This window comes from Sphaerulina musiva (assembly GCF_000320565.1).
Source record: "Sphaerulina musiva SO2202 unplaced genomic scaffold SEPMUscaffold_11, whole genome shotgun sequence".
Lineage (NCBI taxonomy): Eukaryota > Fungi > Ascomycota > Dothideomycetes > Mycosphaerellales > Mycosphaerellaceae > Sphaerulina > Sphaerulina musiva.
In genome coordinates this window covers 416,998-430,631 of record NW_016017393.1, presented here as the reverse complement: position 1 = coordinate 430,631, position 13,634 = coordinate 416,998, and the positions used below count along the sequence as shown (strand labels likewise).

The 13,634-nt window shown below is 53.6% G+C and overlaps 6 protein-coding genes across 6 annotated transcripts; 3 read left to right on the top strand and 3 right to left on the bottom strand.

Moving 5' to 3' along the window:
• The first annotated feature begins 201 nt into the window (after window positions 1-201).
• Window positions 202-4,421, top strand: SEPMUDRAFT_151719 (Gpi1-domain-containing protein). The gene is made up of 6 exons (XM_016906998.1): window positions 202-433; window positions 492-584; window positions 642-882; window positions 939-2,639; window positions 2,690-4,030; window positions 4,107-4,421. Exons 3-5 carry the CDS (start codon window positions 745-747, stop codon window positions 3,032-3,034), a joined length of 2,184 nt encoding a protein of 727 aa, XP_016756905.1. The 5' UTR covers window positions 202-433; window positions 492-584; window positions 642-744; the 3' UTR covers window positions 3,035-4,030; window positions 4,107-4,421.
• On the top strand, window positions 314-707 carry SEPMUDRAFT_52615 (uncharacterized protein; the record flags this gene model as incomplete). Its single annotated transcript, XM_016909235.1, has 3 exons — window positions 314-433; window positions 492-584; window positions 642-707. The coding sequence occupies 3 exons, from the start codon at window positions 314-316 to the stop codon at window positions 705-707; spliced, it is 279 nt and encodes a 92-aa protein (XP_016756907.1).
• Window positions 3,374-4,280, bottom strand: SEPMUDRAFT_120687 (proteasome component Pup1; the record flags this gene model as incomplete). The annotated part of the gene is made up of 2 exons (XM_016901628.1): window positions 3,374-4,030; window positions 4,107-4,280. The coding sequence occupies 2 exons, from the start codon at window positions 4,278-4,280 to the stop codon at window positions 3,374-3,376; spliced, it is 831 nt and encodes a 276-aa protein (XP_016756906.1).
• A 464-nt stretch (window positions 4,422-4,885) lies between the features above and the next one.
• On the top strand, window positions 4,886-9,908 carry SEPMUDRAFT_92921 (uncharacterized protein). Its single transcript, XM_016910598.1, has one exon. The coding sequence runs from the start codon at window positions 5,136-5,138 to the stop codon at window positions 9,669-9,671; it is 4,536 nt and encodes a 1,511-aa protein (XP_016756904.1). The 5' UTR covers window positions 4,886-5,135; the 3' UTR covers window positions 9,672-9,908.
• Window positions 9,909-10,563: 655 nt separating this feature from the next.
• Window positions 10,564-12,610, bottom strand: SEPMUDRAFT_151717 (uncharacterized protein). The gene is made up of 5 exons (XM_016906997.1): window positions 12,269-12,610; window positions 11,497-12,213; window positions 11,015-11,155; window positions 10,868-10,945; window positions 10,564-10,801 (listed from the first exon to the last, which is right to left on the bottom strand). The coding sequence occupies exons 1-2, from the start codon at window positions 12,600-12,602 to the stop codon at window positions 11,936-11,938; spliced, it is 612 nt and encodes a 203-aa protein (XP_016756902.1). The 5' UTR covers window positions 12,603-12,610; the 3' UTR covers window positions 10,564-10,801; window positions 10,868-10,945; window positions 11,015-11,155; window positions 11,497-11,935.
• Window positions 10,615-10,803, bottom strand: SEPMUDRAFT_21882 (uncharacterized protein; the record flags this gene model as incomplete). The annotated part of the gene is made up of 1 exon (XM_016908344.1): window positions 10,615-10,803. A coding segment is annotated over one exon (189 nt), but the record flags the coding sequence as incomplete, so codon positions are not given.
• Window positions 12,611-13,634: the final 1,024 nt, after the last annotated feature.

Sequence of the window (13,634 nt, the reverse complement as noted above, 5' to 3'; positions counted from 1 at the left end):
AACTGCTGCGGCCGTGAGCCGTCGGTGTTGCGGGCCGACTAGTTCTACTCTATGAACTCTAGTTCTCTCCACTCCTTCCACGTGGAAACTCACTCCATGACAGGAAGAACCTACCAGGCGCCCTCATCATGCCTCCGCTTCCGCCCTCTCGAGCACTTCGCTTGATGCTGTAAGGTCGCAAGTGGAAACAACGCCGCCACCACGACCTCCGCCGCCTCACGACGACCACGACACCCACCTCCTCCTCCTGCCTCCAGATAGCACACCTCCACCTCCGCCATCGCCGCGTCCTCGAGCATGATCCCATCGCCATATGCACCCCGTCTCAGTCCTCACGTTTGGGATCTTCTTAGCTGGCTACATCACCGCGCGCTGGGATCTCGTTACACGCTTGTATGAGCTTGCCATATTCGCCTGGGATCACGGAGTTATCGTATGGGCCGACACAGCTGTCAGTGCGACGTGACCCTGGCTGACCACATGCCCTGTAGACACGCGCTGCGAAAGGGTTCGCGATCCTGTCCATCTTCTTCGTTGCCGTCCTGATACCCGTCGAGCGCATTGCCGCACGAGAAACCGAGCTAGTCAGTCTCCCAGGTGTGTACACCACACGCAGACATTGGTCTAATCGAAAGCTCCAGCACCCACGAACACCAGACGCGGGAATATCAGCGCGGGAGCAGCTGAGACGGCGAGGCTCGTTCTGAGAATACGCCTGGACACAGCGGCTCCCGCAATGGGAGCATGACCACCCGCAACTATGGGTTGATGCGCGTATTCTGGCCCTCTGATGCGCCAAGAGACGATATTCCGGGAGTGCTCGTAGGATGGAGAAATTCAGATCTCGACGTGCTGGTCGTGGGCGTCCTGCAGGGCGTGGAGGTGAAGCTGGGATCTTTATCCGAAGCCGTGTGAAGCATGCTGACAATAAATGACAGCCTCGCAACGTAGACTATGCCTTGCGCATGAGATCACTGTTTCGCGGTAGTCCACATTCAATCGACAAGCTTGCAGCTCATTGTGGCAACCAGCATTTACAAGTCCTAGGAACGCTCAATGCGGGTCCGTCCACCACGAACCACTTTGACCCGAAGATGCTATCACTACATACCGTTCCGAAGAGCGCTATGCCACGACTGGAGTACTACGAGAACACGGCTATCACTTTTCAAATCGTCATGTTTGACCGGCCAGATCCAAGACGAATGCAGTACTTGTCGCTGTGCCCAATATCACTTGCGTTGTTGGACAAGCGAAGCATATATGGCGGCGTACCCCCCTTCGACAGGATCGACAAGGATGAAAGCGATGCTAGAAAGAGGAAAGCCAAGCTGGTGGAAAAACTCAAGCAGCACAGTGTCATTCAACGTCCACGCACAGAGAAGGAGATGGCTTTGAACACAATCATCGTGCAGATCAACTGCTCGGCCGAGCTCGATGCTTTGATGCAGTCGAATATCAGCATGGTTGGTGTGAGGATGAAGAGAGCCATGAGTGTTGGGGAGAGGGTTGTGGAGTCGGCTACTAACTTCAGGGACTTCGTCCAGCTAGAGACGAGGAACCTATTTTGGTATCACATCTGGCCGTTTCTGAGACAGGCGTGCGTTCTTTACTTGATGATTCTACGAGTTACAGCAGAGTGTCTGCTTCTCTTTCTGGACTGGCGACCTTTCCGCCGTGCCGCGCTCAAGGACATCTCGGCTACTGCGCAGCAGGTAGACATTCGGCTGCAACAATTTTGCTACTGGCCCGATCAATATGTCACTCTCAACAGGAGGCGCAATGATTGGGAAAGCATCACAAACAGCCATCCCGATTACATTCGGTTCTTCAACAGCCTGTGGCTTGTGGCAAACGATGTGATCATTGGCATCGCCCTGGGCTCTTATATCGTGGAAAACGTGGACTACGTTGCATATCTGCTCGACAATACAATGACAGAGTACTCTGTGGCTGGCCTTCAGCAGATGCTGACGTGGCTGATGGACTACCCTGCTGGCCTGAAGTTGAACAATGAACTCGCCAAGTTCCTCGGTGACTTGTTCTTGTGGGTGATCGATTACTGGAATGGATGCATGGTTGAGCTGCGACCAGCGCTACCATATGTGATACGAATCATCGGTGTCACTAGCTTCGTCGGAGCCAGTTTGCCAATTTCCATGTTCTCGGACTTGCTGTCACTCCTTACAATGCACATCTACTGCTTTTACATTGCATCAGCGCGGATCTACAACTGGCAGCTCACCATCATCATCTCGCTCTTTCATCTCTTCCGCGGCAAGAAGCGGAATATATTGCGCAATCGCATTGACAGCTGCGACTACGACCTCGATCAGCTCCTGCTCGGCACCATCTTGTTCACGTTACTGTTCTTCCTGCTGCCAACAGTAGCCGTGTTCTATGCGACGTTCGCCGGTGCAAGGATCGCCATTATTGCTCTCAAAGCAGCGCTCGACACTTGGTTGGCATGTTTAAATCACTTTCCGCTGTTCGCTCTAATGCTCCGCATCAAAGACTCCCGGCGCCTGCCCGGTGGCATTCGATTTGAATTACAAGATACCCCTCGCGCTTTGATTTCAGCATCTGATGTTTCCGAGAAGCCGATGAGACTGGCACAGACCTCTTACATTAAGCTCAAGGTACCACGTCCGTTTCAGTCTCGTTCGAGCATGCACTGATGTGATTCTAGTCGATTCCTCTACCCCTCTCGCAGACATTTACACAATACGCACAATTGGGCCAGCGACTTCGCAAACACTACCTCTCTCCGAGGGTGTTTCTCTGCCTCGTGTCCGGCCAGTTCGTACCGCCGATACATCGCAAGAATTTATACAGTCTCCAATATAGCATGCTCCCGGTCAAGCGAATCACGATTGGCGAGTTGTGGCAGCTCTTGACCGTGGACAAGAAGCCACAGGAGTACGGACCCGCTAGTTCTAATGGGCATCCGATCACGCATGGCCATATGAATGGTCATGGCAAGAAGATGAATGGAAAGATCAAAGGCGCCAACGGGTACTGGTGGAGCAAATAGATATGAATTGAATGATTGTTTAATGTATAGTGTAACAAGAAAATTGGGTTCAACTTGCCCATCAAAACCTCTCATTGAAACCCCCTCTTACTTCGACTTGCAAGTTTTTCTTTCATGCGGGTTGAGGAAATGGGCTTGCCAAAACAGTGGCCAAAGGTCATAACATGTTCATTGAGTACAGCCTCGGGCTATCTATGCGTGCAATGCATGTGGTTGTGTGGTGTGGCGCCTAAACGCCATATTGGTACAGTGATCTCGGCTGAGCTCTTCAGCTGGGGCACATTCCGTCTTGTTCCCTTTACCCAGATCTCGCCCACTCTCTGGAACGGGTACTTTAGACTACGAATCATCCACCTCCATCTTCTCCGCAATACCAGACTCTCCGTCACCAATATCTTGCACCGTCACGTACTTGCTAATCTCCTCCTTTGTGATGACCTTCTCGTTCAGCACGGCAGTCGTGCCTCTCTGGAACTTGTAGTTTCTCTCCTTCTGCCCTCGGACGTTGGGTGTCTTGAAATTTCTCATCAACGTGGTCTTCTCCTTGGTAATGACGCACACATCCACGTTGCTTCCCGACCCCAAATCGTTCCAGATACCAGCCTCAATTGCATCAGCGCACAATTTGACGGCCTCGTCCTTGTTCATGTCTGGCTTCCATTGCGTCTCAAACACACTCATGGCTGCGAGAGAACCTGATCCCATGGTCACGTAGGGTAGCTTATCCGTGGATCCGTGTGCGTGCACTGTGAAGAGGTGTGAGCCAGTGGGATCGCAGCCTGCGACGACTAGGTAGGCGCCAATGTGTCCTTGATGGCGGAAGAGATGTTGTTTCAGCATGGTCATGACGGTCACAACGCGGGGTTTGCGGCCGGTCGAGAGAGCGTGCAGTTCGAGGTTGGAGGAGATGAGGGCGGTGGTGAATTCGGTGTCTGCTGCAGTTCCGGCGCCGGCGCACCAGATTTGCGGTGAGATGTAGTGGAGTTTCTCGCAGTTCTATGCCACCACAAAGGATTAGTATGCGGGTTCAGGAAGTGGCTTGTCATGGGATAGTTGATGGCGATGATGGTACCTTGTCAGCGACAATGGGCCCGCTGGTGGCTCTAGTATCCGCGGCAATGACGACGCCGCCATCGTAGAGAGCGCCGACGATGGTGGTACCAGTGGAAGTGGCCTTGGGCAGAGGGACACCGGCGGCGTGCAGGGCGATGTTTCTGTTGTGGTTGCTGAAGTCGAAGCCGGGCATCTTGTCGACTTGTCTCGAGGCTCGAGCGCGTTGTCTATAGATGGTGCTGGTAGTATTCGAGGACTGTGTGAGGAGGTGGGTGGTTGTGGTTGTGAAGTGGGTTCTCTGTTCCTGAGATGTCTCTCTAGATGTCTCTCTCTCTCTGTCTCATGTGGAGGCAGCTGGCGATGATGAAGCTCACGTCCCGTCGCGCGTAACTAGCGTAGGACCACCTTAGGTAAGCCCAAGCTGAGCAAAGGAGGCACAAGTCAGTGTGTTATACGTGACACTGCAATAACACTCGAGTACCTCTAAGGTACACTTAAATCAACTCTGCTGCGCATATGGACATAGTCCAAATTATAGAGGTAGGTATGCTATAACATTCCCCGCGGATATTGTCATCATCCCATCGACCGTGTCACAACCGCGGCTTTTTCATCCACTACTGTCCCACGACTTCCCTCGTCGAGGCGCGGTCATAGCATCAACGGGAACTACCCGCTTACCTAAGGTACCTAGTAGCTCCGACGCGATATCAGCTGTTTGGACAACCAAAGTGAATAAATACTTTGGAAACCCTTTCCCTTGCGTCTGCCTAGCGCTGCCTCTCGCGCTCGTCCTGGCCCCATCATCACGCTGTCTTCCTTTCGACCCGTCCTCCATCCTGTTTTCAATCTGCCTCCAGTGCAGGTCCGCTCGTTTTCTGCAGCGTTCCGCGGTTCAACCTCATCACCGTCCTCTTCATCACCTCCACAACAGCCGGAACAGCTCCAAACCGCCATTGCCAGCGACGACATCGACCACCCAGTCAACGACAACTCCGAGTACTGTGACTACGACAAACTCATTGCGGTGGATGGGAGAGGCGCGACGATGAATATGGGCAGTCAGGCGCAAGCTGGTGAAGAGCTGGGAGAGGTCATTTCTGATGAGATCTCTTTAGACGATGTGGCGAGCAAGCCGGGCGACAGAGTGCGGGTGTCGTCGGCGTGGAGTCCACCTCCTCACCCCTGGGCATCGTTGCTGAGCGTGGCTTCGACGAAAGGCTTGCTAGCAGTCGCAGGGCCCGACAGCTTGATCATTGCGAGCACCAAGCAAGTGCGCCAGAAACAGTACATTCCCAAGCGAAAGGATGGCGCCTCTGGAGATGAGAAATACCTTCCAATCACTGCGCTCAACACCCTGACCGCACCTCGACTGTCACATGTTGCATTTACTGCCGATGAGAGCTGTTTGATCATAGCTTCGGAGCAAGGTGGAGGACTCGCTGTGTATGAGACAGAAGCGCTCACCCGCGGAGGGAAGGATCCAGCGTTCGAGCTCAGCACGCAAAACACGGGCATACGGCATCTCTTACCAAATCCCAACAAGGAAGCAGGAACTGCGCATTTCGTGGGAGTGGTATTGACGAACGGGCAACTGGTCGTTGCAGATCTGCAAAAACGGGAAATGGTCCAAGGCGCAAGTGGAGTCGTCTTCCACAGGGACGTGGTATCAGCATGCTGGTCGAAGAAAGGGAAGCAAATCGTGGTCGGCCGACAGGATTCGACGTGTGCTCAGATCGATCCTCTGGGTGTTGTGAAAGCAGAGATTCCAGCACCACCGCAACTCCGATCAATCAAGGACGATCAATACCAGTCAGCTCAGAAGATGCCAGTAACGGCCATACACTGGCTGGAGACGTACAAGTTCTTCATTGTATACACGCCTTTCTTCTCCGCAGACAATACCGATGACATGCTCGTTCACGATTCAGTCTACTTCATTGCAGAGAAGAATGGCAAGGATGGTCCTTTTGTCTTCAGCAAGTCCTCCATGGACCCATGCATGGTACCGCAGCAGGGACAAGATCGAGTGCCAGCCAACCACTTCATACAACGAGTGGGAGCCTGGGATCCACAGGTGAAGGATCTTCTTGTCGTGGTATCGACAGCGTGCAGTGATGGTGGGACCTTTGTTCAGCTGCAAAACGAGCAGAGCTTCTCTCTTTCAGCCCCACTGGACGAGAACCGGAAAATAACTTTGCCTATGAGCATTTCAGGCGAGGACGAATCATCTGCCATTGGTATGGCATTAGACTTCAGCGCTGAAGAGCTCGAACCGCGACCTATTCCCAACGATATTGATCGCTTTCCGCAGGCGACTAAGCCGCTACCATGTCTCTTCGTAGTGACCACAGATGGTATGCTATGCATGTGGTGGGTGGTATCAAAATCTGCAGTTGAGCAGGAGATCATACATGCGAACATGGTCAATACATCCGGGCCGTACACGGATTACCCATCACTTCGAAATCTCGCAAGCACCGAGATTGCAACTGAGGATATCCCAGACCATTATAAAACTGCGGAAGAAAAGGCAGCTGAAGCATCCGGCACAAAGCATGCACAAACAACAACACCAATGGCATCGAGCTTGTTTGGTGCCAAGCCTGAGACACCCGCTTCCCCTTCAGGGAGCCTGTTCAGCAAGCCTGCAGCTCCAGGATTCGGCCAAAGCACGTTCGGGCAGCCCACCACGATAAGTACGAACCCTCCCTCGACGTCCTCGACCTTTGGTCAGACTACATTTGGCAAGCCCAACACGCCAGTTGCGCCCGCACAAGGCCAACCTGCGTTCGGCATGACAAATACACTGGGAGCGTCGGCAGGATCTGCCTGGGCCGCGCAAGGCAAAGCAACTTTTGGTTCCACTTCACAGATTGGCGGAGGCACTGGATTTGGCAGTGTGGGCGGCATGGGGTCGACCAAACCGAGTGTGTGGGGCACTCCAAGTGGTACTACTGCGACGACGGGTCAGTCCCCATTCACTCAGCCAAGTGCAAAGTCGTCGGGCTTTGCTGCGTTTGCAAACAAGACCCCTTTCGGTGGCGCGCAGGCCACTGCGGCCAGCCCGTTCGGTTCTTCCGCACGAAACCAATCAAGTAATCCATTTGCGGCGTCTCCCTTTGGCAATGGCGCGAATAACACAGGCACTTCATTTGCGAGCTCAAGCTTCGGCAAGCCTTCTTTCACGCAGCAGTCAGCCGTGAGCTCTGCAGGGACACTGGGCACAGGCAGCTTTGGAAAGCCCTCCAGCCTCGGTAACCCTTCTTCATTGTCCAACACATCTAGTGGTCTTTCCGGACTTGATGGGTTCAAACTCGGCTCAGGTTTTGTGGGAGATGGATCCGCCAAAGATGATCTTCCAAAGCCCAAGAATCCCGGTGGTGACTTATTCGGCGCGGACTTCTTGGCCGGTGCGGAGGCTAAGAAATCTGAGGTCAAACCTGAGCCTGGAACCGAAAAGTCAATGGCTCTCAATGACATTCCTGAATCAAAGTCGTCCGCCAATGACGGATCTGGCCTGCCCCCGGATCCAACCGTTTTCAATTACAAGAAGGCTCAGGCAGCCATGGCCCCACCTCCCGGTGTGACGCAGCCACCTTCGAAGCCGATCGAGGCGCGAGAGGATGCTACTGCGGCTCCTCTCCCACCGGATCCGTCGAGCTTCAATTACAAAAAGGCATTGGCAGATATGGGCCCAACTCCTGGTGCGGCAGCTGCGCAATCGGAGGAAGTTAAGGACATTCCAATTGCAGGTAGTCCACCTCAGAATATCACTCATAGCGAGACGTTCTCGCCTGCTGGCTCTGAAGCTGGTGGTCCGACAGATGATGGCAGTGTCGCTTGGGACGATGAAGAAGAAGAGGACGAAGAAGCTGATGACGATGAAGCAGATGACGAGGAAGGAGAAGGAGACGAAGACGAAGGCGACGAGACGGACGCCATCGAGACCAATGATGAGGAAGGGGACGATGAAACCGACCAATTCGAGACTGAGCCCGAAGAAGAGAGTGCACATGAACAGTCCCGAGAGCAGAACGAACCAGGTGCAAGGTCTAAATTGGAGGCAGCTTTGAAAGCATCAAGGTTGGGAAAGTCCGCTCCTAAATCGCCAGAGACAAGCAAAACGAAGGCTAGCACGACGACGCCAGGGTCGACGGACACAAGCTACACGCCCAAGGAGCTTCCGCCGGGCCCGGTCTTGCAGCCGACTGGTCCAAGGCAGACGGGCGATAGTCCTCGCTCGCCCAGCCCACAGCGTAGAATCCAACAACAGCGTGCAGCCACCAATCCTGTACCCAGCGACTTTTTGAGAATACCATCATCGCAGATCAAGGTCACAAGCGTGCCACTTGCTACGCCTATCGAGCGTCCTACACCGCCGCCGCAGCCGAAAGAACCGACGCTTGGCGAACTCGCAGACGACGCAGCTGCTGCTGCCAAAGCGGTGCTTGCAGCACCAATCGAGCCCACCAAAAAGATCCCGGATTTCTTCGTTCACCAAGACTATGTTGCTGGTGTAGACACCCCTGGCATTGGAGGACAAATAGAGATTGTCTTTCGAGATGTCAATGCCATGGTCGACGTAGTCGGTCTCAACGGACGTTCGTTGCAGTCATTAATAGAGGGACATAAGCAGCTGAGAAAACCAGGCCAACGAAGCGTGAAAGACTTGGAGGATGATGACGCCTGGACCTTGGCTGAGATGAGCGAGCTCAGCGAAGTTATGGATCACATTGATAAGCAGTTAGCCAATGGCAAACTCGTCAATGTTCCAGACTTGCTAGCGAGGCTGAAGGAGGAACACGAGGACATCAATAAGACTCGGACAAGAACGGTGGAGATGCGCCGACAAATTGCACAGCACACCGATCCCGCGAGAGTCGCTGAACGCGATGCTGCGCCCTTATCTGCCGAAACTCTTCACCAGCAGAGCGATCTTCGTACGCGTCTACAAAGTGTGCAGAAGCTTCTTTCCGAAGCAGAACAAATGGTCACCATGCTCCGGGCCCAACTCTCTTCCCTCCAATCCAAAAACCCCAAATCGGGTCAAGCGGCGCCTGTACCTACCGTCGAAGCGGTGGAACGCACCATCCTGAAACTGACAGCCATGGTCCAACAAAAGTCTGGAGACATTGACCACCTGGAAAGCCAGATCAGAAGTCTACCTGGAGGCATGGGAGCTCTGCGCCTCGATGACGACTACGAGGAAGATCTCGCAGCACGCCTTGGTGGTTCCAAATTGCTTTCGCTCGCAGAATCCGTCGGGAGAAGGCGCACACCACAGAAGTATCCTCGCATGGCGGCCAACGGTGATGCGCTCGGTATGAGCGCCATGTTCGGCGTCAGTACCAGATTTCAAACTCCGCCGAGTGCGAGCATCCGTGGCAGCCCGAGTTTCCGAGCCAGTGCCCTGGGGCGCAGTACGGGTAGCTTGAGCGGTAGTGCGCGAAAGAAGATGGTGGATGTCACGGAGCAGGAAATTGAGGCGTTCCGGACGAGAACGCAGAGGAGGAAAGATGTGTTGAATGCTCTGAATGAGAAGGTGGAAAAGCGTGGGACGAGGGTGGTGAAACCGCAGTAGAGGAGAGCGAGAAGCAAGCTGCGGGTTGCATTTTTGAGCTCTTGGCGCTTTGGTCGGTTAGTCAGTCAGTCAGTCAGTCTGCATATTAGAGGAATGAGGATTTTGTGCGGGGTGTAGGATAGGCATAGCGCAAGACCTAGTACGACACGACAAAAGACCGGGAGTGTAACGATTAGCAGTTAGTTCAATACAGCCTACTTAGCCAAGGTATTGAGGGGTCTGCAAGATACGAGTTTGGGAGTGTAAATGATTGTTTCTTATACGGTACTCTCTCATCTGCAATTTTCTCCCTCCAGAAGCTGTTGGTCCCCCCTTCCCCCTTTTCTCCCCCCTGAGCGTAGGTGTCATCTGGCCCTGTGAAATTTCACCGCGAAAAAAAAAAACAAAAACAAAAACAAAAACAACAACAACAACAACAAAAACAGATCTCGAGCGAGCACAGGAGTAGCCTGCCTGCCTGCCTCCTCCCCCTCGATGCCGCAGTTAAAAAACCAAAAAACAGAAAGAGCAACGCAGCCAGTGTACAAATTCTCTGTCCCCCCTGCTAACGCGCGGTTCGAGCGGATCGAGCGCTTAGAAGCGTAGCGTAGCAATTGCGATGGAGACAGTTGAGAGGAGAGGCGGTGCAGTCTCGCGCCCAGCGGCCGTCGATGGCAATCAAGCTTACTCGTTGCTTGCTCACGATGTCCTCTACAGTCTGCCAAGGTGTTTGGTCACGGAGGCCCTGGGCTGTGCAGAACATGCCCGCAATGATGGCCCCCGTGACTTGGTCCCGGCGCTGTAGAGTGCTGATTTCATCGCCATCGACGGCCGCGTGCTGGAAGGTTCCGTTGTGGCAGCCTTCCAGCCACTGCAGTAAGTTGGCCCAGTTTGGGCTGAGGGAGGAGGCGACGGTGATGCGGATGCTGTTGAGGTGGGGGAATCGAGCCTCGGACATGGTGGTGCGGATGAAGGCGTGTAGGGGCTTGGTGTCGAACTCTTGGATGTCAAAGTGGAAGGTACGACCGCTGTAGAGCATGCCGGTCGTCTCGTGGGCGATTTTCTTGCACGTCGTCAGAAGACCTGGTCGTTCGTAGCCTGAGGCTGTTACATTGATACTCTCCTGCTCGAGCAACACCAGTTCGAAGATCCTAATCGCAGTGGGTCAGTCAGTGCATGCTTGGTGACCGAAACGAGACGACTGGAGGGAGACTCACTTGTTTCTCAGTTCAGCAGGCAGGCTCATCAACTGAGACTGCTGCTGGTGGTCGAAAGACGCCGTGCTGGATGCGCTCCTGTCGTTCAGGGATGCCACTTGTTAGCCTGTTCTATGCCATGATTGATGGTGTCACTGGTATACGTACCAATTACCAAGACTGCTGTGTCTGGGCGATGGGTGAACAATGTCAGCGGGGGGGTTCTGTGCTGGCTGGTGCTTGCGAGATCGAAACTTGGACAACGCGTGGCTCAGCTTCGCCAGGCTCGGGATATTGAATGGAAACATGCTGGTGTGGATCTTGTCAGCCGCCCGAGTGACGTGATGTTGAAGTCGAGAGACGTGCTACTCTTGGTAATGAAGTCACTGAAGGGAAGGGTGAGAAATGATGGATGAGGAGTGATGGGTGAGAAGTGATGAGTGAGAAGTGATGAGTGAGAAGTGATGGGTAAGAAGCGATGGGTAAGAAGCGATGGGTAAGGAATGATGGGTGAGGAGTGGGGAGTGGGAAGAGAGGAGAGAGAAGGGAGAAGAGAGAGAAGTGCGGCGTGAGGATTGATGAGTGAAGCGAGAGGAGAGCAAAGAGTCACACTACATGTACCATCTAAGTAGGAAGGCACACCAACTTACTGTCAAGCACGTGCGCACGCGCGTCCGACTTCATCTCTACAATCAGTCGACAAGGACTACATCCCGCATGCTATGTTCGCTCACAGCCCTTCTCAATATCGGTCTTCGCCTGCGGCTGGAGACGTGGAACGTTGGATTCAGAATGGAGAGGACCATATCTTTCCTAAGACAATATTCCAACGTTTGGACTCTGTACCGCGAGCCTGAAATGATGCAGCGAGGAATTTGGCACTCGGTTGGGGCCTCCCTTTTCCTGAGCATACGCGCAAGGACAGCCCATCACTGGCAGCTTTAGCACGGTCTGAGGGTGTTTCGAAATGCCTCGATATCTTTTCCTGAAAGAGCTGTGATTGCATCTAGTATCGCCAGCTGGCCCGCGGTTGGCCTTGATATGGTACAATTCGCAAATGGGGTTCACACCTGGTAGGTTTCGTTCAGTTCACCAGAACTTATACCACGCCTTGCCACCCTGCTTGTCACTCGCAGCCTGATATTGCATTTCCAACTCCTTCTCCTTGGCTATTCGCCTCTCTTCCCTTAATGCCGCCTTTCTTTCCTCTCTCGCCTGCTTCTCCACTCTCTTTTTGTCCAGGATTTCCATAGCTCTGATCATGCCTTGCTTCTCGGCTTGTCGCTTGTACAGGCAGTAGTTGTACATAAGTATGGATGCTCCGGCCCAGGTCCCTACAGCCCAGCTACATGCTTTGAACACAGGCGCTATTCCACACATTAGCATCCGATCCATCACACGTGATATGGCAACAAAACGTACTGCCAAAGATCGCCCTAGTGGCGCCAACTGCTGTACCTGCACCAATTCCCTGAAGCAGACTATCCCTGACACACGGTGCCTTGTGTACCTCCGTGAAGGGCCTCCCCGTCTTTATTGCATTGGCAATATTAAACTCGGGCTCCTTTCCTCCTGCAGTGTGCTGTGTGCCACCGGGCATGAGATTCGCGCTCTCGGGAGCTTGGATGGTTTGCGCTGCGGCATCTCCTTTCCATTGTGAGCCGGAAAAAGGCCTATGCTCTGGATGAACAGTCAGAGCCTCCTTGGATAAATCCTCCTGGGGCGAAGTGTTCGATTGCCGCGTATCGTCTGCCATTATTTGCTGTGAGTGGAGGAGGAAAGAGATGAAGTGAGAGGCGCGAATCGATGATGCATGTGAAAGTTTTGGCCAACCTCGCCGCGCTTAGAACTACCCGATTGGTCGACGGATGTCGCGTCGAAGGCGCGTCAAAGCAACGCGACTAACGCGAGGACCACTCCACTTTGGACTTTGACTTGACTCTGCCTTGACGACCATACACACATACACCCGACACTCACAGACACAAGACACATTCTCTCGAACACAAATTACGGCCGTCCGACTTACACGAATAACGATCGCCATGACTATATAGTTTAACACCGCGACAGCCACTCCGGCTTCATACACCACAACACTCCCTCACAATGCCAGTCCGCCGCAAAGAAGGCCGTTCCAAGTTCGGCGCCAACAACTCGAATACTCTCAGAGCCGGCAAGGTTCGCGTGGTCGATGCCTCGACTCTACGTTCGTCGGAACAGTCACAACAAAATGAACGACTAGAAGCCACACGGCTCGCGCACAAAATCGACGAATCTCAAGGATTCGAACGCTTCGACGCGGGGAAGAAGCGTGTGGGATGGCTGCTCAATATGCACAGTACAGCAATCGAGGACGAAAATGTTCCTGGTGGGAGAGCGGCGGTGGACTTCTACTTCATAGGCGACGAAGGGGAACAGTTCAAGGCGAGTGTGGAGTACCAGCCTTACTTTCTCATCGGCGTGAAAAAAGGGAGAGAGGCTGAGGTAGAAGAGTGGGTACGGAGAGGCTTCGAGGGGCAGGTCCGGGGCGTGGAGAGGGTTGAAAAGGAGGACTTGAAAATGCCGAATCATTTGCTAGGATACCGACGGCCCTTCTTGAAACTGCTATTTGCAAATGTTAATGATCTTCTGGCGGTACGGCGGACGATTCTGCCTATCGCAGAGCAGAACAAGAGCAAAGTTTCAGCGATGGATACTTACGCAGAGGTTGCAAGTGCCAATGCTGGATTCGACCTGTTTGAGGATCACCACGAATTGGAACGAGACCGACGACCAGGTGGCATTG